Source organism: Wyeomyia smithii, chromosome 1 (genome assembly GCF_029784165.1).
Source record: "Wyeomyia smithii strain HCP4-BCI-WySm-NY-G18 chromosome 1, ASM2978416v1, whole genome shotgun sequence".
Lineage (NCBI taxonomy): Eukaryota > Metazoa > Arthropoda > Insecta > Diptera > Culicidae > Wyeomyia > Wyeomyia smithii.
In genome coordinates, this window is record NC_073694.1 from 115,891,324 (window position 1) to 115,915,856 (window position 24,533).

General features: G+C 38.1%; 1 protein-coding gene across 1 annotated transcript; it reads right to left on the reverse strand.

Moving 5' to 3' along the window:
* Positions 1–21,971: 21,971 nt before the first annotated feature.
* LOC129717118 (uncharacterized) lies at positions 21,972–23,765 on the reverse strand. The gene has a single exon (XM_055666962.1). The coding sequence runs from the start codon at positions 23,763–23,765 to the stop codon at positions 21,972–21,974; it is 1,794 nt and encodes a 597-aa protein (XP_055522937.1).
* Between the last annotated feature and the right edge of the window lie 768 nt (positions 23,766–24,533).

A 24,533-nucleotide genomic window follows, 5' to 3' on the forward strand; every position in this document is an offset into this window, starting at 1 on the left:
ATCCTACATTGGCAATCGTCGTCCTTCAGTGACGAGTGAGACTAGAGAAGGAACCCACGGGACTGTGCTGGAGGCAACCAGGAAGGAAATAGTATTTAACGGAAAATTTGTGAGTTGTTCATAACCGAAGTTAAGCCTAGCAGATAAAAGTTTATCGCAAGTGTCGTGCGTGAGTCCATACACTTTCCTTTTTGTTTTGGAGAAGAACGACCCCGAGATCGCTCTCCCTACATTTACCCCGTGCGCGTAGGGAGGGATGAATTAGAGAGTTACAAATTGGCGCCCAACAAAAACAAATTTAAATTATTTTCTTGTTTTTTTTTTTCTTCTCCGGTTAGGGGAGGAAAAACAAACTGTTTTTTTTTCAATCGTTCTTTAAACGAGTCGAGATTGTTCTAGAATTCGGAGAGATACTCACAGAAGTGCTTTACAGCCTTAGAATCCCGGTGCCGCTTTAAAACTGTCCTGGAGTTCAGGTGAAACAAACTGCAACTACGAAGGGTTAGTACAGGTGGAAAGCAGAGGGAGTCTGTAGAGGGCACAGACGCTGACCTGGTTAGGATTCGATGGAAAGTCGCTTTTGTGTGTTTATTCGGATTTGTATAAAAAGTTAAAATTTTAAAATGAATGAAGAAATTCAAATGCAATATGATGGACTATTAGTTCACCATCTTGAACGGAGTGAAATTGAGCATGAATTAGCCGTACGGGCGGTTCAGTTTGATCACACCGTAAGTGATTCTGCACTTAGACGCCGATTGCGAGACCGTCTAAGGGAGGAGAAAGACAAGAATAAAAAAGATATCGATTTCAATCGATGCAATATTTCGGTCGATGAAGAAATAAGGACTGTGGACGAAAATGTTAAATCCATTCGAGACATTCTTGAACATAAACTTCGATTCGAGGGGGTAAGGGACGCACTTAAAACGAGATTGGTACATCACTTTATGAGATGTGTTAGAGCCCAAGATTTCGCCGAGAAAGACGAAGATCTGGAAGACCTAGATCGACTTAAAAATTCCACTCGAGAACTGCTCAATACATATTTTTCCCCATTTTCACCAGTACCGGCAATTCAGGCGAAAATGATTGCTCAAATTGCAAGTTCGCTAACAAATTTAAATCTTCAGCAGAACCCCCCACAAACAAGGGAGAACGATAAGGAACATAGTTCCGTAGATATACAGTCTGATGATTTAGAATCAGAGCGCCATGAGAGTATTCGAACGTCCCAGTCGAAAATTAAAATCGGTTTCGAAAACCACGCAGACAGGGATTCCGCACGGGATGAACCCGTATGCATGGCCATTACCGTTGTATGTGCCACCCACCGGTCGAACAGCGAAGGGCGAAAAAGGGGAAAGAAGGTCGAAAAATATCGTTAGGAATGAAGAGAAACGAAAATCGAGATCGCGTCGCGATAGTTCAGGGTCAACAGACGTTCACTCAGCTTCATCAAGCTCTCAATCACCGCCGCGTCGAAGAGCGTTAGCTAAACCGCAGAAACGAGCGAGTAGAAAATGCAAGCATGTTTCGGAGTGGAATCTGCGTTACGATGGCAGAGATAATGGGCATGGTTTAATGAAATTTATTCGCGAAGTAGAATTTCTTGCGAAGTCGGAATGGATTTCCCATCGAGAACTATTTAGATCCGCAATACATTTATTCGGTGGTCCCGCTAAAACTTGGTTTATGACCGGAGTTGAAAATGAGGACTTTAACAGCTGGGATGAACTCGTGCGCGAAATGAAAAGGGAGTTCCTGAGTCCAGACCATGATCACGTGGTGTCGATACGCGCGGGAGCTCGTAAGCAAGGCATGAAGGAAACGTTCCAAGATTATTTTACGGAAATGCAAAAGATTTTCAACTCACCTACGAAACATATTTCGGAAGCGAAGAAGTTCGAAATTATCTCCCGGAATATGAGAACGGACTACAAAGGCCACGCCGTCGCGTCGAATATTAATAATTTGGCCGACTTGAAAGTTCTCGGTCGTCGATTAGATGCAACCTTTTGGTTCAAATACCATACCCACGCGGACGAGACTGGTACGCGAAATCGTGCCAGTGTGAATGAAATTCAAACAGGCGCGAAACCGAAAAATTATAATCAGCAAGATAATCGTTATCAGAAAACGCGAAACTTTTATCGGTCGTCGAGGACAGGAATGTCAGACGAGGAAAATGTTAGGAAAATAGAGGCGCGAGAAACGGGAAAACGTGAGATCAAGATAGACCCAGATACTGCGGGACTGAAGGTGCTGTTAGAAAACTACACCCCACCGAAAGAAGGGGTGTGCTTTAATTGCAGGCTTCCCGGACATCAACTTAATGAATGCCGGAGACCTAAGCATAAATTTTGTAACATCTGTGGGTTTCACAATGTTGAAACGAAATCATGCCCTTATTGTGAAAAAAACTGTTTGTAGACCGTTTGTCGAGGCAAACGTGTCGATGTGATAACAGAAATCCTCGAAAAACTGACCATATCCCCTCCGATCGTTTTCTTAGTGGCTGCCGTACGGTAGACAACCATGAATATGTTCACTCCATTAATAAGCTATTTATCCGTCTGCCCCACGACGACAGACCATTCATCGAAATAAAAGTATACGATATCCCTTTAATTGGACTTCTTGATAGCGGAGCTAACCGCTCCATAATCGGCCTGGGTTCAGAAAGTTTAATAAGACGATGTAAACTAAAAGTTTATCCTATAGAGATAAACATTGTCACCGCGAATGGACAAAATTTGGACGTTGACGGGTACGTCAGCATGCCAGTGACATTCAACGGTATGACGAAATTGATCGACATGTTGGTGATTCCGTCCCTAAAACGGCGACTGATTTTGGGATCCGATTTCTGGAATATTTTCGGAATAGTTCCGACTGTTGTACGAACATCGGTAGAAACGTTGGATGGTAAGGCAGAACCATGCGCCTTAACCATTGAACAGCAACATGACTTAGCTAAAACTATCGCCCTTTTTAAAACGACAGAAGATGGGCGTTTAGAAGCGACTTCTCTTATTAACCACCGAATAGAACTCAGTGCGGAAGCCAAGAAGATGTCCCCAGTTCGCATAAACCCTTTTCCTACCTCGCCAAAAAGGCAAGAACAGATCAACCGCGAACTAGACAACATGCTCCAGTGCGGAATAATCGAGCGTTCATATAGTGACTGGTCGCTACGTTTGGTACCTGTAGATAAACCCGACAACACAGTTCGCTTGTGTCTGGACGCAAGAAAACTTAACGAACGAACAGTGCGAGATTCCTATCCGTTACCACACGCTGATCGTATACTCAGTCGGCTTGGTCCATGTCGATATATTTCGACAATCGATTTATCGAAGGCTTTCCTTCAGATCCCGTTACATCCCAAATCTAAAAAGTATACCGCTTTCTCTGTGTTAGGCCGCGGTATGTTTCACTTTACCCGAATGCCTTTCGGGTTGGTAAACAGCCCAGCCACCCTTTCTCGCCTGATGGATCGGGTGTTGGGAGGCAGCGAATTGGAACCTTATATCTTCATTTATTTAGACGACATTATTATAGTGTCGAATACGTTTGAGGAACATTTGGACCGACTTAAAAACGTGGCCACTAGACTTCGAGAGGCCAATCTTTCCATAAATGTTAGTAAATCAAAATTTTGCGTGGACGAAGTACCATATCTTGGGTATATTTTGAGTAAGGAGGGCTTACGACCGAATCCCGATAGAGTGGCATCAATCGTTAACTTCGAAAGACCAAAATCCTTGAAGGCGTTGCGTAGATTTTTGGGAATGTGCAACTATTATCGGAGATTCATCTCCGAATATAGTGGCATGGTGCAGCCCTTGACCGATCTTCTCAAGAGCAAGCCTAAGACGGTCTGCTGGAACGATGCAGCCGAGGGCTCGTTTGTGAAAATCAAGGAATTATTAATAAGCGCCCCTATATTGAACAATCCTGATTTCAATCGTCCGTTTTCGATTCACTGCGACGCTAGCGACTTAGCCATTGCGGGAGTTTTAACCCAAAACTACGATGGGATTGACAAACCGATTGCGTATTTTTCGCAAAAACTGAGCACTGCTCAACAACGGTATTTTGCCACAGAAAAGGAGGCCCTCGCGGTCCTCAAGTCTATTGAAAAATTTCGGTGTTATGTGGAAGGTTCCCATTTCACGGTGTTCACTGATGTCTCTGCTTTAACATACATAGTACGAAGTTGTTGGAAAACCTCTTCTCGCCTATGTCGCTGGAGTATAGAACTTCAGCAGCATGACATGGAAATAAAGCATAGACGCGGGGTGGATAACATTATCCCTGATGCGCTCTCTCGGGCAATAGAGGTGCTGAGTCTCTCCCAAAATCCAGAGGACTGGTACTATCGAACGAAGGCAAACGTCCAAAAAGAACCTGAAAAATATATAGATTTCCGATTAGAGGGAGGGGTTCTAAAAAAATTCATAAGTAACTCAGACGAGACGGTAGATTTTCATTTTGAATGGAAAACCTGTGTGCCCCCGGAACTTCGTGATTGCAAAGCATGATGATTCTTTACACTTAGGAGCAGACAAAACACTGGCTCTGGTGAAAAAAAAATATTTCTGGCCACACATTACCAGAGACGTAAAAGCCCACGTACGAAAGTGTTTAATTTGCCAAGAAAGTAAACCGAGTTACCGATCGCAAATGCCACCGATGGGGCAGCAACGAGTGACGACAAAGCCGTTTCAAATTATCGCTCTAGACTATATACAGTCTCTTCCCCGAAGCAAACAGGGGAATTGTCACTTATTGGTGATCATGGACGTGTTCTCCAAATTTTGCCTATTGATTCCAGTACGAAAAATCTCTACACATCAAGTATGTACCATCCTAGAACAATGTTGGTTTCGACGTTATGCTACTCCTCAGAACATTATCACAGATAATGCTTCCACCTTCTTGGCGAAGGAATTCCAAGCACTTTTACAACAGCATAATATCCGACACTGGGCGAATTCCAGACATCATAGCCAGGCAAACCCAGTAGAGCGGCTTAACCGAACAATTAACGCCTGCATTCGAACCTATGTGCGTGATGATCAAACCTTGTGGGACACTCGTGTGTCGGAAATCGAATACGTACTAAACAATACACCCCACTCCGCCACTGGTTTCACACCATATAAAATCCTGTTTGGTCATGAGATTATCAGCTCCGGGGAAGAATACCTAGAACAGAATGAAACAGTTTCGGATGGAGAAAGAATTAACAAAAAACAACACATAGCTCGTTGTATTCAAGAATTAGTCTGTAAACAACTGAGAAAACAATATGAAAAAAACACACATACTTATAACCTGCGATTTAAAAACCCAGCTCCAACTTACGTCGCTGGTCAAAAGGTCCTTAAACGAAATTTTCGTCAATCATCGGCCGTAGGAAAATATAACGCCAAACTGGGTCCTTGTTATGTTCCGTGCACCATCAAAGCTAGGGTGGGAACCAGTTCGTATGAGCTAATGGATGAGGCCGGAAAGTCTTTGGGAGTCTTTTCCGCAGCCGACCTAAAAGAAAGAAGCTGAAAAGAGAAAAAAAAATTAACATTTGTGTACATAATGTTCAAGTTAAACTTATCCTTGTAGTTCGTCGTTGTCTCATCTGGTTACTGCAGGACCGATGGGAAACAAAAAGATAGAAGAATGCTGTATGTAGCAGTATCGGCTGTTTGTGCATTGAATATTTTGGTTATGGTTATCCAACTAAGAAAAAATCCAATCAACTTACCTTCTCGAACTATTCCTCCCACTAGAAAATCCTGCAAACAGCAAATGTTATCTAAACCGGCAAGGGAATCTCGGGATATTGTGGCTAAAAGCGCTTTAAAACTGAATTCTTCGACCAAGTGACACGATTAGACTTTTAATAGCCTTGTGATGGACACCTAACGACAAACTATATGTATTTAAATACACAAACACTGCTTCATCAGTTCGATCATTTCAGTCTAAACTAGGAATAGCTCATACCTTCTCGTTTTCCCGATAGGGAAAAACATTTAAACGGTGCAAGCTAATGACATAAATTTATTTATGTTGACCTTTTGCCAATGAGATCGACCCAAGTCACTATGTTCAAAATGATTTTATGCATTTTGAAAGCTAGTGGTGGGGGTATTGTAACCAACGGTTTCAAAGGGACTGGCCTTGGGTCTTCAACCCAAGCTATTTGCAACACTCACGGGCAGTCGTTCTCCTTCGTTTGGCTCTGTAAATCAGGCTGACAGTTCGAATAGGTGACAGAAATACTACCACTACCAAATTATTTGGCAGCGGTGTACTTCTGGGGCTGCGTACCAACCGTCATACCTGCCCATAGAATGGTGTGAACGGACCCCGAAAACTAAACATCAGGGACATTCACTAACCGCGTTCTCCGGAACCCAACTAACGCAAGCGGATGCGGAGGAATTGTCAAACTTCGGCTACTTTTCGCTGATGTAAACTCCCTCCTAACAACCTTTAGCTTCAGAAGCTTGGCTGATGGGGAGATGTCTTTCTTCTGATCCCGACCTTCGACAAGAGTAGAAGTGCGCGGCGCAGTCTTAAGAATATTTCAATCGTTTAAAATTTATAATATAAAAGGAAGTGTTGGTCTTACCAAAGGCAAAGAAGATAACAAAAAAAAAACCCACAGGGATACACAGAAAATTAAGTAGTTAAAGTTAGTACAGAAAAGTAGAAGTGAGCACGAAGCTAAATAATACACATTGCGACTTAAAAGCTAGTGCACGCTGTACGACTTAAAATATAAAAACAAGAAAAAAACGGAAAAGGTATGGTAAAATTGTTAAAATATTTGTAATGTATTTGATATTGTATCGTAACAGTGAAAAAAAAGAGAATTTCGATGAGTTAGCTAATAAAATCGAAAAGGCCTGATATGGCCTTTTCCCGTCTCTTGGAATCAATTTCCGAGTTTTATTTCGCAGGAACAGAAACCCCTGAAAAATCCGCCTTCAAGCTTAGAGGTGTTGGATTGTGTCGCTATATTCCACGTGCTGGCATTTCTGCGGTACAGGTCGATTAGGGGTCCCCGATCGAAGAGGCTATCGGCCTACAGAGACGAAAAACAGAAAGGCCGTTGAGTCGAATCAGTCCACGTGTTGGCATTTCGGCTGTCCAGTTCGACTACCAGTCCCCGATCCAACAGTTAACCAGACGGCGGAGACGAAGACGGAAGAGCGGTTTGATCGATTCAGTATCCAAACTCACGGTGGGTAAAGCAACATCCCGAATGCTGGAGTCCCGACGGATTGACTCGGATCCTACATTGGCAATCGTCGTCCTTCAGTGACGAGTGAGACTAGAGAAGGAACCCACGGGACTGTGCTGGAGGCAACCAGGAAGGAAATAGTATTTAACGGAAAATTTGTGAGTTGTTCATAACCGAAGTTAAGCCTAGCAGATAAAAGTTTATCGCAAGTGTCGTGCGTGAGTCCATACACTTTCCTTTTTGTTTTGAAAAGTTCGCTGTACTCCGAACCGGTAAAGCGGTTTCCAACCCTCGCTTGTTTTAGGTCGGTTTAAAAACTTAGACATCTCTCGGCTTGTGAGCATACCTTCTTTGTTAGGGTTCGCGTGTGTAGACGGGCCACAGTCGACCGCTAGTCTTTGTCATTGATTCGCGAAAAGTTCCCATTCACATCTGGGTGAAATATTTCCGGGCTACGTGAGATTGAACAGCCTGATTTTACCCGCCTTGGGAGAAGAACGACCCCGAGATCGCTCTCCCTACATTTACCCCGTGCGCGTAGGGAGGGATGAATTAGAGAGTTACATGATGCATGTAAGTTTTTTTCGTTCTAAATATCCTCAGCAGCAGCAGGTTTAGAAACTGCGCGAATTTTCAAACGGTGTAATCTTTCAAGTTGCCTCCACAGTATATTTGGGAGTGGAGAAAACATACGTTTTTGTTATCGTCGTGCGTACCTTGAACTCGCTTTCCGAATTCTTCCTAGTGAGAAATTCCAAACGAGGTTTTCATCGTCGTACGTGCATTAAATTTTTGAATTTTGTATCTAGGATTCTGGGTTGACAAAACATGTCAAAAAAAAACAATCGATGGATATTTCTCCAAAGGGAACATAAAATTTATACATTCACCATAAAGTTGAACGTACAACATATTTTTTAAGAAACGACACTCGCTGGTTTAAGCTCTCCGCGAACACGGACAAAACAGTCGAAATGTGATCCGAACAATAACCTAATTGGGAGGCAAATCTCATCTGACATCTCTCAGGTGTAGCAACGGTGTACAGATGATTCCTACAGTTTTCCAGCCGTGGTATACAGGTAAATATTTCGACATTTTGAGACCATTGAATGTTAACATTTTAATTACTAAATTACATCAGCAGATGGCGAGTATATTTTGGATGCAGCATTGACAGTACCATCGAACGGGAAATCCGGTATAAAATGTAATGTACTTCTCTGATTGAATTATGTTATTATTGTGCTTAGTTATCATTTACTATTTAGGAACGTCTAGTAATTTGAATGTGGGCGAGAAGAGCAGTTCAGTTGACTTGAACGTTTCAGGCGCTTTGGAGCCAGCAGACAATTCTGAAAAAGGAACTCACAAAGATCGTAGAAAGCAGCAACAGAAGTTTTGCCCAGAATGGTTGGATTCGCCAGAGCTCTTAAGCTTTGAGAAATATGAGAACAATGCTCATTCTGCATACTGCAGAGTTTGTATATTGAAACTAAATGTTTCTCGAGGCGGAAAGTCTAATCTACAAACTCCATCTAGCGACACACAAAGTTGGCAGCTCAACTGGTCGTACCATTGGAAACAAATACAGAGTTAGCTGATTGCACTCTGCTGGATAAAATTAGTGCAGAGGAATTGAAAATTTGCTCGTAGGCTTTAGAACACAATGTTTCTTTTTTGGCAGTGGACTCGCTAGCAAATGTTTTGCGAAATTTGCCAATTGACGAGACTGAAGCTCTACCAAAGCTCCGGCTGGCAGTGCGTCTTGAACTGTCCTACAGATCAGACGTTTTTTCGGTTGCTTGTGGACTGGTCTTTGACTGCCTATAGCTTCAAAGTTTGTGTTTTGTCAGTGTGTCTTTTAAAGACTACCTGAAAATTGTTTCCCATCAGTCTTTCTCAAGACTACCTACTTTTGAATTTAACATTTGTTTTAACTTTTTTCGTATCACCTGAAATGGCTGGACGGAAAAAGAAACCTCGCATCGCTGCGGGGAGGAAAAGAGAGGCATCTCTTTCTGACACTTCGAGTGTCTGTAGTGACAATCCTTTTGATATTTTGCCTGAGTAAGAAGCTGGTGAAATGGAAGTTATTAATAATGAAACTATACAAAATATAAAATCTTTAAAAAAGGAGAAAGTTCCACCTATTGTGGTAACTATTTCTTCTGAATTTAATATATTCAAAAAGGAACTTTCAACGTTTGTTTCTGACGTTAAAGTTACCTATCAAATTGGCCGTAGAGGTGAATGCCGCTTATTAGCCGACTCAGTAATGGGTCGTGATCGTCTTGTTCAGTATTTAACTGACAAGATGTACAAATTTTTTACATATGACACCAAGAACGCCAAGCCGTTCAAGGTTGTCTTGAAAGGTCTCACCAACGATCAAACCGTTGATGAGATCAAACTTACTTTAACAGAATTACTTGGCATAGCCCCTACCCAAGTAATTTTAATGAAACAAAAATCACGAGGCGAAAGCAGTCAGAGAACTGGAATTTCCCTTGTTAATTATTTAATTCATTTTAACCGCAATGAGGTTAATAACTTAAATTTTTTTGAAAAAGCACATGCTTTGTATAATGTGCGTGTAAAGTGGGAAATTTTTGGGAGGATGGCGGAGGTGAAAAGCATATCACCCAATGCCGTACTTGCCAACGTTATGGCCATGGTTCTAAATTCTGTAACATGGACCAAAAATGTCTTAATTGTGGAGACTCTTCTCACAAAAAGGACACATGTCCTGTGAAAGAGAGTAAAAATTTTCGCTGTGCGAATTGTAACGGCAACCATATGTCAAATTATTATCAATGCCCAGTCCGTTTAGCAATTGTTAAGGCAAGGCAAGGTAAACAAAATTCAAAGGTAAACAGTTTCTCAATTAAAACCAACTTCAAAACAAAATTCTCCAAGCGTACCAGTGACGCATAGTTTACCTACTTCTTTGCATACCCGTTTAACTTATGCACAGGTTACAGGTAGTTCGAACATTATACCGCCTAGTGTTGGTAGTTCGAAAATGACCGTTAATATGGGTAAGCAAAACACGCTAGAAAATAATTGTACACCTATCACTCCAGCTAATATTGCTACCGAAAATATTTTTTCTAATGCCAACTGCCTGGGGCCTATTACGACAGGTAAACTTTCTTTTTTGCAACAGGCAATGTTCGATCTTATGAACGCCATGTTGCAGGCAAAATCAATGTTTGAAGCCATTCAAATAGGCACAAATTTTACAATTAAAATTGTTTCAAATTTAAAATTTAGCAATGATTTTAAATAAAACAATTAAAATATTAAATTGGAATGCTCGCTCATTGAAGGCCAATGAGAATGAGCTTTTTAATTTTTTAACAGTAAATAATGTGCATATTGCAATTATTACTGAGACATTTTTGAAACCTAACATAAAATTAAAATATGATCCCAATTACGTGGTTCATAGATATGATAGGATTCAGGGTTCCGGCGGTGGAGTTGCAATTGTTATTCATCGCCGAATCAAACATCGTGCTCTTCCCCATCTTGAGACGAAAGTTATTGAAACTTTGGGAATTGAAGTTCAAACTGAACTTGGGATTTTATTTATTGCCGCAGCATATTTACCATTTCAATGCACACGCGAGCTCAAAAATTATTTTAAAGGTGATTTACAAAAACTCACCAGAAATCGTTCGAAATTTTTCATAATCGGCGATTTTAACGCTAAACATCGTTCATGGAACAATTCTCAAAGTAATTCCAATGGCAAAATTTTATTCAATGATTGTTCTTCGGGATACCATTCTATTTTGTCTCCGAATAGTCCTACATGCTTTTCTTCTGTGAGAAACCCTTCAACAATTGATTTGGTGCTAACAGATCAAAGTCATGTATGTAGTGATTTGATCACACATGCTGACTTTGATTCTGACCATCTTCCAATAACTTTTTCTTTATCACATGAATCAGTTTTAAACCCTATGAGCTCTGTTTTTAATTATAACAAGGCTAATTGGGAAAGATACAAAACTCATATTGAGAGAAATTTCAATAATGAGCTTGATTTGCAAAACGAAGTGAATATTGATTCCGCTTTGGAAGCATTGAAATGTGCAATTGTTGATGCCAGGAATTATTCTGTTCCAAAGGCTTAAGTGAAATTTGATTCATCAATAATTGACGAAAATCTTCAACTTCTAATTCGTTTGAAAAATGTCCGCAGACGTCAATATCAACGTTCTCGTGACCCTGTTTTTAAAACTATTTATAAAGATTTACAGAAAGAGATTAAGCATAGATTTACTCTTCTGAGAAATCAAAATTTTGAGACTAAAGTTGAAAAATTGAAACCATATTCAAAACCATTTTGGAAGCTGTCGAAGATTCTTAAGAAACCTTCAAAGCCTATTCCAGTTTTAAAAGATGGTGAATGTTTTCTTGTATCCAATGAACAAAAGGCTCAAAGACTTGCTCAGCAGTTTGAGAGTGTTCATAACTCAAATTTGAATTTTGTGAGTCCAATTGAAAATGAAGTCACACGTCAATTTGATTAAATTTCTTCCCAGAATTTTTCACCTGCAGAAATAATTGAAACTAACTTGAATGAGATTAAATCAATTATTAAAAATTTCAAAAATATGAAAGCACCTGGTGACGATGGAATCTTTAATATACTAATCAAACATCTCCCTGAGAGCACAATGGAATTTTTAGTGAAAATTTTCAATTGCTGCTTCAAAATTGCATATTTTCCCAAATTATGGAAAAATGCAAAAATTACTCCCATTTTAAAACCGGATAAGAACCCAGCTGAAGTTTCAAGTTATCGACCAATCAGTTTGCTTTCTTCAATAAGTAAACTGTTTGAGAGAATTATTCTTAACAGAATGATGTCACACATCAACGAAAATTCAATTTTTGCAAATGAACAGTTTGGATTTCGCCATGGGCATTCCACAACTCATCAATTGCTCAGAGTTACTAATATGATACGAGCTAACAAATCTGAAGGTTATTCCACTGGAGCTGCTCTTTTAGACATAGAAAAAGCATTCGACAGTGTTTGGCATAAAGGTTTGATTGCGAAATTGCAAATTTTTAATTTTCCAATTTTCCTAATCAAAATTTTAAAAAATTATCTTACTGATCGAACTCTGCAGGTTGTCTATCAGAATTCCAAATCTGATAGATTTCCTGTCAGAGCAGGTGTACCTCAAGGTTCAGTCTTGGGTCCAGTCCTGTACAACATATTCACTTCAGATCTTCCTGATATGCCTCCAGGATGCACAAAGTCATTGTTCTGCGATGACACAAGCATTTCCGTAAAAGGAAAAAGTCTTCGTGTCATATGCAGTCGATTGCAGAAAAGTTTAGATATTTTTTCTTCCTACTTGCAAAAGTGGAAAATCTCTCCCAATGCTTCTAAAACTCAAATGATAATTTTTCCGCATAAGCCTAGGGCTTCTTTCCTCAAGCCAAACAATAATCACGTTGTCAAGATGAATGGGGTTATTTTAAGTTGGTCCGACAAGGTTAAGTACTTGGGACTAATTTATGATAAAAAACTCATTTTCAAAGGGCACATTGAGAGTATACAAGCCAAGTGCATCAAATATACGAGATGTTTATATCCTCTCATTAACAGGAATTCTACACTTTGTTTAAAGAACAAACTTTTGATTTACAAACAAATTTTTAGACCAGCAATGCTTTATGCTGTACCGATCTGGTCAAGTTGCTGTTCAACAAGGAAGAAAACGCACCAAAGGATTCAGAATAAAATTCTGAAAATGATTTTGAAGCGTCCTCCTTGGTTTGGTACACTCGAATTACATAGACTTACTGGTGTTGAACCATTAGAAGCTATGTCAAATAAAATTATTAACAATTTTCGACAAAAATCGTTGCAATCCTCAATTGCTACGATAAGCTCTCTTTATAGCCAATAAGTTAGCAATTAAGCTAGTTGTAAGTTTACTTCCCCTTTTCTGACAAGTAGGTTTAAATCCCTACGAATGATAAGTCCTAATTGCGAAAGCAAACAAATCCTAACAATTAAATTACAAATTTGTGTTGAGTGTTGAGAAGTCACCATTTGTGATTGGACACACATACTCATTATTTACTAATGTTTATCATAAATACTTAAGCTACTAACAAATCCCCCCTTAAAAAAAAAAAAAAGCTCCGGCTGGGCAGAACCAAAACCAAATCGGTAGTAGAAGGAGTTATTGCAGCCATTCAACATGAAGAACTGGTAGAAAGAATGCGTGAAACGTACTTTTCAACAAATATCTTAAATACTAATATAGTTCACTTACGTGAAATTATGAAGACAAATTGAAAATGACAGAAGCGTTAGTCACCTTTTCGACCGCTAGGTGCGCCACTTCTTATTTTGTTCTACAGGACATGCGAAAAAAAATATGTTTTGACAATAATATTACCCTAATGGGTACACAGAAAAAATGCACATTTTATTGTGAAGCGGACTCGGCCGAATATTTTATAATAATAAAGTTCGCCTATGTATGAGGCAATCCAGGGGTGGTGTTCCACGGTTTGTACGTTTGTCGACCTCCGACAATATTTTGAGTTGTAAAATGGTGACTTCCGGTGACTGGAAAACTGCCGAAAATGACCAAATACCACCTAATATGGGTGTTTTTTTTTTGACCAGAATGACGCTCAGAGGCCAGAAATTATCTCCAAATGCCAGTTTGAAATCCAAGATGGCGACTTCCGGTTTCTGAAAAACAGCGGCGAATGACCAAATATGGGTATTTCCGCGATTGTTATGCACAAATCGACCTCAGACAACATTATGAATTGTAAAATGACGACTTCCGGTGAATGGGAAACTGCCGAAAATGAGCAAATACCACCCAATATGGGTATTTCTTCAACCATCCAATATGAGATGCTTCGATACCAGAATGATACACAGGAGCTAGAATCGACCACAGACACCATTTTGAATTCTTAGATGGTGACTTCCGGTTTCTGTAAAACAGCCGAAAATGACTAAATAACACCTATTATTGGTGTTTCTTAAACCAGAATGACGCTCAGGGGCCAAAAATTGTCTCCAAATACCATTTTAAAATCCAGGGTGGTGACTTCCGGTTTCTAGAAAATAGCCTAAAGGGACCAAATATCACCCAATATGAGAGTTTCTTTAACCAGAACGATGCATGGAGCTAAAACTTGACCTCAGACACCATTTTGAATTGTAAGATGGCAACTTCTGGGAAACAGGCGAATACTTCTGCATATGAATATTTCCGTAAGCGAAATAATGTATAGAAGCCAAGCATTGACCCTGGATATCATCTTGAATTCGAAGATGACCACTTTAAGTTTCTGGAAAACAACGAAAATAACTGAATACCACCCAATATAAGTGTTTTCGGAATAGAGGTGATGTACTAAAGGCAAAAGTCGAGAATGTTCTCATTCCGATAAAACCAATAATTTCAAACGATATAAACAAATCGCAAGAAATCAATGAATTTGGAATGTTGAAAATTATTAAATCAAACACAAAAATAGGCGGGATGAAGTTTGCCGGGTCAGCTAGTAAATACATAAATATGCTGGTTAAAGCAAAGCTGCAAGTGATGAATACGAAGATTAGAACTCGAGAGCAAAAAATTCGGAGGGATAAAAAAAAAACAAAAAATACTTTCAAAACGAAGAAAACTAAACATTAATTAATAGTTTTTGCATAACAGTTGTTATCACTAATTATGTTTGTTTTGTTGAATATTTTTTATATATAATATAATAAAGCTTTTAAACCAATTACAACATTATATGAGCCGTTGAGAGCAAAAGTGGTAAATGTGCCATTTTTACACTTTTTGGGGTTTATGCATAAATTGATGCAGAACGCAATAACGTACTAGAATATCCAAGAAAAACCGAGATCCGATAACCTAAACCAAAGTTATAGCCAGAACAATTTTTGGTAATTAACATAATCACCATTTCGTTGAGAGCAAAAGTGGTACATGTCCAGTCTGTGCATATTAGATGAGTTGTAAGTCGAAGATCTTAGGATATAGAACAATCATGTCTTCAGCAAAGTTGGTCAAGTGATTGAGTACTTTCAGATGAAGATCTATCTGTTTTGTAATTTTCTCACTACGTGGCGCTATTGTACCCGTGACTATTTTGTAACAGAAAGAGTTTTATCTATTTCAGTATCAACTCGTATTCTGTGGCCAATTTAGAAGATAACTCTCTGAGGTCTGTGATATAGATATATGTTTACACACTGGACCCAGGTTTGGCTTTAGGCAGGCCGCCGATAGCCTTCCGGATGTTCCAGAAATACCGTAATTGAGGTCAATTTTCTAAAGTGATTCTAGAGCTTCCTAATTTTTTCGAAACTGCTTCTGCGGGATTGACTAGAAACGAAATGATTTCATCGAAAGATCCGGAACTAGCGTAAAATGTCAATTTTCAAAAGTGTTCCTGAAGCTTCCTATTTTTTTCGAGACCAATTCTAGAAGGAAAATGATCTTTTAACGAAATATGCTCCAAGATGGCCACCACGTGAACCACCGGTACTACCATGAAAGAGAATAATTTTCAAGAACAGTCCCAACTTTTTTTTTAAACCACTCTCAGACGAAAATAAATGATCTCATGACAGAATGTTTCTCAAATTTACCATTAGATATCCCTCCGAAAGATCCGGAATTACCGTAAACGAGATTAATTTTGAAAAACAGGTCCTAGTCCCATCTGGATTCGGTGTATATTTTTTCAAGGCTGTATCTTATTTCCAGTTCACTCATTTGTCGCCCCTATAACTACATACACTGTCTGCTTTAATGAAAAGGTCCTAGTATTTTCCGTGTTTTTTTTTTCGAAACTATCACATGCAAAAACATACCATAATACCAAAGAAAAACCGAGATCTGATAACTTATACCAGAGTTATAGCCAAAATAATTTTCAGTTGTCCTCTTCTACGGTATTTCTGGATCCGGAGGGCAACCGGTAGTCTACCGAAAGTTGAACCTGGGTCCATCGTGTAGTTATTATCGACCAAATAGCAATTCTAAAGATACCAGGGTATTTTCCTTTGAATTGGCCCCAGTCGATCTAGATTATTTAAAATGTCTTCTGTTACATATACACTAGCGCCACAAAGTGACAGAATTCCTTAACAAACAGATCATCATTCTATAGTACTCAATCACTTGAACAACTCTGCTGAAGACATGAATGTTCTATGTTTTAGGATTTGCGAGCAAATGCATCCTTCATGCTTAGACTGGACATGTACCTCTTGTGCTCTCAACGTTTTCTGGTTGTCATTATTTTTCCCATAGAACATAAGTGGTATATGTTTTTCCATTGAAGTTTGTGTAAGTTTCTCAACCAGTTTCGTTATCCTTTCATATACCGTCTTTTGACACCTTTCCAGCAATGATTTAGTGTTGTTATGTTGGGAAAAATTGTTGAAAATAATTTACTATTTGAGTGTTTTCGTTTATCGCGTCTCCTGAAAAATTTACTTAATGGCACATTTACTTAATGGCACATTTTGCTTTCAACGGCTCATATGTATCCATACTTAAATTGTTGTATTGATAGAACATTCAAGTGTTATCCAAGCTAAAAGTTGCACAACAACCATATACGACTATTGACAACCATTGTGCGGTTTCTTCTTTTATCTTTTCCACGAGGTAATTGAAAAATTCATTTAATTGTACACTTCGTGGCCTGATTATTGAGCTTGAGCTTGACGGCCGCACATTTCGTAGTTGCTTCCCGTGATGGATCTGAGCTAGTAAAGTTACACAGAGAACCACGTCTATAGCAACTTGGGATTAGTTTACCATTTACACGTCGTGGCCTGATTATTTGAATATTTCTTCTTCGTGCCTCGATAAGCTACATCTATTATATTATCAATATTTAACTCCCAGAATGGCGTTAGTTTTACATATAGCGTATTTTTTATTTCACTGTGTGCGGGCAAAACTGCCGAGGAATAATAAAACGTCATCGCCATTTAAGACGCAAGTAAGAAAGAGATGCCAGATAATTGTTTACGAACTTAGCACGTGCGGTGGTGGGTTGAAGCTGACAAATTTTACAGTGCGCTTCGGGCAGCACGGCAGGTCAAAACTGGGTCAAAATCGAGCGTTTAAAGAAGGGTTTTGACAGCAGTTAGTGCGCTTCCAGGTCAAAACGAGGTGAGCTGATGGAATAAAGAAATTCGCTAATACAAACAATATACGCACGAAATCTACAACATATATTTTTCTGTGAAAGTATGAAATTGAGTCAACTAAATCTAAAATTGAGTAAATTCAGTTTCGTGTGTGAGAATGTCACACGCTCACAGAAATTCAACAACAATGCACAGTGGTACAGTAAGGCAATGTAGGCGGACATGAGTTTTTCGATGCGATTTTGTGGTTTTAGAGTAAATTTTTTTTCTGAGAACTTGTTTCTTATATTTAGTCTATTTTTTATGTGCAAATGAAAATTAGGGTGGTCTTGAAATCGACTAAATAAAAAAAACTAACTTTTTTATTTGCAGAAATAAATGTATACATTCATCGGCACAGTTGTAGATCAACTAATTTTAAGCAACTTTCGGTATTTCTTCACAATATTTATACAATATTTGTTCTTTCAAATGATACCAAAAAATATTATTCATGTTTGCCCTAAACGGAGACATCAATATTTTAAAAGGGCCTATTTTTAAAATAGAAATAGTGAAAACTCTTCATCTGTACAATAATGTTTTTCCGTCAAAATTTGCGTATTTTTGATTGAAGTTACCGAAGAAAACTTTGTTTTTAAATTTGAATTGAAAAAATAGAGCGAAATGACTGTTTTTGGAAACCAAATTTAATGTCTCCAAAAAAGTTTTTAACAAAGTTACTTAGAATTAGTTGATCTACAAGTTTGCCAAAGAATGTTTACAATTATTTATGCAAATAAAAACAAGTTAGTTTGTTTTTATTTCATTGATTTTAGGACCACCCTAATTTTCATTCGCACATAAATAGAGGGCTATGTATAAGAAACAACTTTTTACAAAAACTATGGCTTTAAACCGCAAACCAAAATCGCAACGAAAAGCTCATGTCCGCCTAAATTGCCTTACTGTACCACTGTGCAATGAGTTTAGTTACCTTTTTCACCACAAGAGGGGGTGTTCCCTGTCTGTCTTCACGGAAATATATGGGAAATTCGAGAGTGAACTATATTGTTATTTTAAGATATTTGGTACCATCTAGCATTTATTACCTTTCACTCATCTACACGGAAGACGCAACGGCGCCGTCTTGAGCTTCGCCGTGTGTACACCTTCTTATCGCCATGCCCACGAATCTATGTTTATATATGTTTGTTGAAGGAAAAAATAAAACAACATAGGTGATTCTCGAACTAACTAACTCGAACTAACTAGAAAACTCATTGTTGTAAACAAAAATAAAAGAAAACTCATCTCAAGGAAAATTTTAAGCGCATAAATAAGCTTTGCCGCATCAAATTCTCACATATTAGTTTTGTTCCTCTCATACTGACACGCAAAAGTTCAAGTCTTGTACAATCATTGTACTTCCCGATTCGCACAAATTTTGCATTAAAATTGCACAATAAATGTGTGAAAAGGATAACGCAGCACTTGTACTGCGAATACATTGACATAGATTGCAATCAGAATATGTATCATATACCGACACTTTATTTCTCACATCGACTGTATTAGTGACTGCCCATTCTCTCTTGCTCGTAGATTTGCCATGTACGTGCGACGAGACTAGATACGTCACATATAACACAGTGCAACAATTTTTTTGCCTTGGCTCCTATGTATGATTTTTTGATGAAGTTTGATGCGAAAATAAATTTCCCTGAGTTTGAACATATTTCAACTTAAGGGGCAACAATGGTGCCATTTAGAATTTTTGAGAAACCGGTAATTTTTGTGGTTTTTCCGACACCATTTTGTTTTGAGGCCAAATATCAAAATTCTACGAGTTTGTCCACATATTAGCATCTTTCTACCCATCTTTTAAAAAAACAGATCTTAAATCGGACAAAAACTGAGCTCAAAACCGTGATTCTACGAAACCGGTTTTGGCATAGTTTTAGTATATTTCACAAAGCAAAATAATATCGATTATTTCTTTCACTTAGATTTTATTGCCGAGAACTCAACAGCTGATAAATTCAGCGAAATGATCTACAAATTTACGGCAGAATTTTCAAGAACTCCGGCAAACAAAATGTCAATACATGCTGGTTTACGGTAGATCGATATATTTGCTGAATGCTCGTCGGAACATATTGCTGACATTTGTTAAAAACTTCGCCGAGCTCGATCAGCTGTTGAGAAGTTTGCCGAGATAAATTAAGTGTGTACAGTCCGATTACAGTTAAATTCAATAGGGTGTTATGAGGCCGCTGGACCTCTCAGTTGACACTAATTTAGTGAAAATCGGTTAAGCTATCTCGGAGAAAAGTGAATGAGTTTAAGTAGTCTTGTAAATTTTGAAGTAGAATACTGCTCTCAGGAAGTTCGGCTACATAGGGATGTGAAATGGAAATCTAAAACCGAAAAAAGTGAAAAATATGTCCAATTTCAAATGCTCATAAATCGGTTAGTATCCGATGGATTTCCTTCGTTCTTGCAGCAATAGATTGGAAAATCTTCTAAGATTCTTCCCAAAATAAGATAATTGTAATTTTATTATTCACACTATTGTACTATTGAAAATAGTCAAGCCTTGTCAAAACGAAAAATTCGACCTCTGCTTGGTCGTTATATGATTGCTTCCCAAGCACGGTCGACAGGATCATATACCTTGCAATTGAAAACATGTTATTTGGCCTATATAAGAGCCTGTTTCAGCCGAAGCCGCTCATAATAGTTCTAGACAGTGACAACAGCAGTCGTCCTTCCTTAGCAGCAGCACTAGCCCTGTGGTTGGTCACCACGTCTCAGGTGCAGCGCGGGTTTTTTCAGCGTGTGTCGCCAGACTGCCATTATTCCCCCCGTGTTGGGGCAGCATGAAGATTGCCATCAGGAAATCCAATTTTGGAAATCAAAATGCCTTTTTCAAGGCAAATAAACAAGTCATTGAAAGTTAATAATTTCTGACAACGCAAGCAAGAATCTGTGTTGAATCCTAGCAATTTAAATTTACCGCACCCGTCTAATTTACTGGAAGCAAAATAGCTTCCACAGTGCATGTTGTCCGTGTATCTTAATTCCCCCACTGTTAGGGCAGCTCAAAGGTTGTGTTCAGTAACCGATTTTGAACCGCAAAATGCCTTTTTCAAGGCAAATAAACAAAGAATTGGAGGTTAATAATTTTCTGGCATCAACACAAGCAGACATTCTGTGCGGGATGCAATCAAATTCTGTTGTAGTTGTCTAATTTTTACTTTATTTAGTAAACCCCCCACTGTAGGGGCAACGCAAAGGCTGCGATCAGCATAACCGACATTGAATAACAAACTGCCCTGTTAGAACGCGTTCACAAAGACAGTTAGGACTCTGCCATGGTGAACACGAACACGAGCGATGGGGCGAGAAACTTGCCGTAGGTAAATAAACAACTCTTTTTACGGCTGTTCGGCATTCTGGATTTTGGCAATCAAAACTGCTGCTGGCTGTCTGATTTTCAGCGTGAAAACAGCCTTCAACTTTGTTGTCAGAGTGCCTGACTACGATTTGGTAATATTGTTTGAGTTAAATGTTTACAAAATTTTACAATATTCCTCTTTCTCCCAATCAATAAAACAGGTAAAACGATGCCTTCGTCATACGCAAGTTCACCATAACTCCCGCTATTGGCGTAACACAGAGATGCAATCAGCGTCATATCCGATTTTAAATTCAACAACAAACTGTCATTTTTAGGACAACCATACAAATGAATTGAAGATTTAATATTTTCTCGTTCTGAGTTTTAACCAAAAGTTAATTATCTTAATTTGAATTCACATGTACATATACCCTGACTGTTGAAACTTGTTTGCGCCGCAAAGAGTTTGTTCTTTTCCTGTTCAGTGAGGTCGTATTTAAATGTGCAAACTAAAATTAAGTAGTACTTCAACTTCATTTGCACAGAATTTTCAACACTGCCAATGAGCGGTCAACATTTATTTGCTAGGAAGAATGACTGACACGCAAGCAGCCGGGTTATCTTTCTTGTAAAAGTATTCTACTTCAACCTTACGGTCGTGGCTTTACACACAACTCTCCTGTGATTTTTTACTTTTCATAGCTGGATTTCACATTTTTAAAAATAACAGGCAAAGTAATAGTCCGATTGCAGAAAAAATCAATAGGGTTTTATGGGGCAACTAGACCTTCCATTTGACATCGATTTTATGAAAATCGGTCCAGCCATCTCTGAGAAACATGAGTGAGATTTAATATTCTCGAGAACAGAATAATAAAAATAATAATAATAATAATAATAATAATAATAATAATAATAATAATAATAATAATAATAATAATAATAATTTTTTTTTGTTGAGGGGTTTTTAACTGCTAAGCAGTCATTCAACCCATAAACCGTTTATTACCTTTAATATATACATTTCATTTTTTTTTCTTCATTTCTCTTCTCATTTTTTTTTTCTTCTTCTCTTTTCATTGATGTACTATGACGTTCTTGCACTGTTTTTCATTGAAAAAGGCTTCTTTTGATTTCATCGCCGCTTACACTTTGTTATACAAATTACAGTCTTTCATGTATTTGATCACTTTTTCTTCTGTTGCGCTGTCATTATTGAGGGCTCTTCTAAGCGTCATTCCATCCATCTCATGTTTTCGCCTTGCGTCATCATACCTTCTGCAGTCTAAGAGAATGTGTTGGATGTCGAGTATAGTTCCACAGCATTCGCATGTTGGTGGTTCTGTTTTTTCTAGGAGAAAGCTGTGGGTCAGTCTCGTGTGTCCGATCCTGAGTCGAGTCAGGACACGTTGATCGCCAGGGTTGTCACGATCTTTCCATTTTTCAGTTTCAAATTTGATTCGTCGTAGTTTAGTATCGCGCATAGAGAACCACTGGCTGTTCCAGTGTTGTCGAATTGTGCGTTTAATTTCTCTTGTTGCATCGTCTGCTGGGATCGATAGTGGTAGTGGTTCGCTGTTTCTTGCTTCACCAGCTAATCGGTCTGCTTCATTATTGCCGTAGACTCCAGCGTGACCCGGGATCCAGCAAAATTCAATCGGTTTATTCTGTGCTAATCTTTCTATTTTCTGAATCCACGGGTGCGTTGATTTGCCAGCTTCAAGTGCCGACAGACAGCTCGCAGAGTCAGATAGAACTACTATACGATTTGTACCAGTATGCTGTGTCAGTGCCATTGTGATGGCATAGGCCTCTGCCGAAAAAACACTGTACTGTGGAGGAAGGCTAGCTGAGAGCATCAGATCGTTGCCAAAAAGTCCTGCGCCTACTGTCTCGCTGCACTTTGAACCATCCGTGTAAAGGGCCGTATATCGTTGGAAACGGTTCGACAACAGCTCTTGTACTAGGGGACGTACTGTACTGGAAGAGGCTCCAGCTCTTACTCTTCGCTTGATGTCCCACACAACAGATGGGGGAGGGGTATTCCATGCACGGGTATTTAATCTCTCTCGCAGACATATCGTTGGGATTGTTTCCCCGGTCGTATCTAGCAGTTGTTGTCTAGCTCGCTCAACTAAAGGTAGATCTGTATTTCTGGAGTCCTTCTCTAGGATGCGTATTGCGGTTCGAACTGTGCTTTGCAACACAAGCAGGTTGAATGGTAAAGTACCTGCTTCTGCCAAAATTGAATGAATAGGACTGGTAACAAATGCCCCCGACGCGAGTCTTATCATGCGATTGTATACTGGCGCTAGTGTCTGTATTGCAGTTTGGTTACCTCTTGTTATTAGGCCCACACCATAGAGAAGCCTGGATGTGACGATAGCTGATCCAATTTTCAGCAGCGAGATACGGTGTCCACGGTTAAGTTTTGCTCCGAGAATTTTCAGGATTCTAAGCCTTAGATCGCACATCTTTTTAGTAAGCCTACATTGTGTACTGAATCTGAAGCTTCGATCTAACATAACGCCAAGAATTTTCAGCACGTTTGTTTTTGGTATAGGTACTCGCTCAATGGTGATATCGCTGACGGGTTCTCTTCGCACATTTGGACTTCCGTAGAAGGTGCTGGATTTGGCTGCAGAGATTGTGAAGCCGACACTTTTCGCCCATTTATCGACGGCTTTCACAGCTGCTTGCAACTTCCTGTATAATGGCCGGTCTTTATGCGCTTTCACCACGAGCAGGATATCGTCTGCGTACAAGAGAACAGTGACCCCAGAAGGTATTACTCGGAAGACGGGTTGCATAGCAACGAGAAACAGCGTAACAGATAACACCGAGCCCTGGGGAACTCCATTTTCTAGGTTATGTACACGAGACAGCTGTCCTTCTACGGTTACTTGGAATGACCTTTGAGTTAAAAAGCTTCGCATCATATTCAGCATTCGTCCTCGGATCCGCCATTTTTTCAGCGTACGCAGGATGCCGTATCGCCATGTGGTGTCATAGGCTTTGGATAGGTTATAATAATTTTGGATAATAATAATAGTAATAATAATAATAATAATAATAATAATAATAATAATAATAATAATAATAATAATAATAATAATAATAATAATAATAATAATAATGATAACAATAATAATAATAATAATAATAATAATAATAATAATAATAATAATAATAATAATAATAATAATAATAATAATAATAATAATAATAATAATAATAATAATAATATAATAATAATAATAATAATAATAATAATAATAATAATAATAATAATAATAATAATAATAATAATAATAATGATAACAATAATAATAATAATAATAATAATAATAATAATAATAATAATAATAATAATAATAATAATAATAATAATAATAATAATAATAATAATAATAATAATAATAATAATAATAATAATAATAATAATAATAATAATAATAATAATAATAATAATAATAATAATAATAATAATAATAATAATAATAATAATAATAATAATAATAATAATAATAATAATAATAATAATAATAATAATAATAATAATAATAATAATAATAATAATAATAATAATAATAATAATAATAATAATAATAATAATAATAATAATAATAATAATAATAATAATAATAATAATAATAATAATAATAAAAATAATAATAATAATAATAATAATAATAATAATAATAATA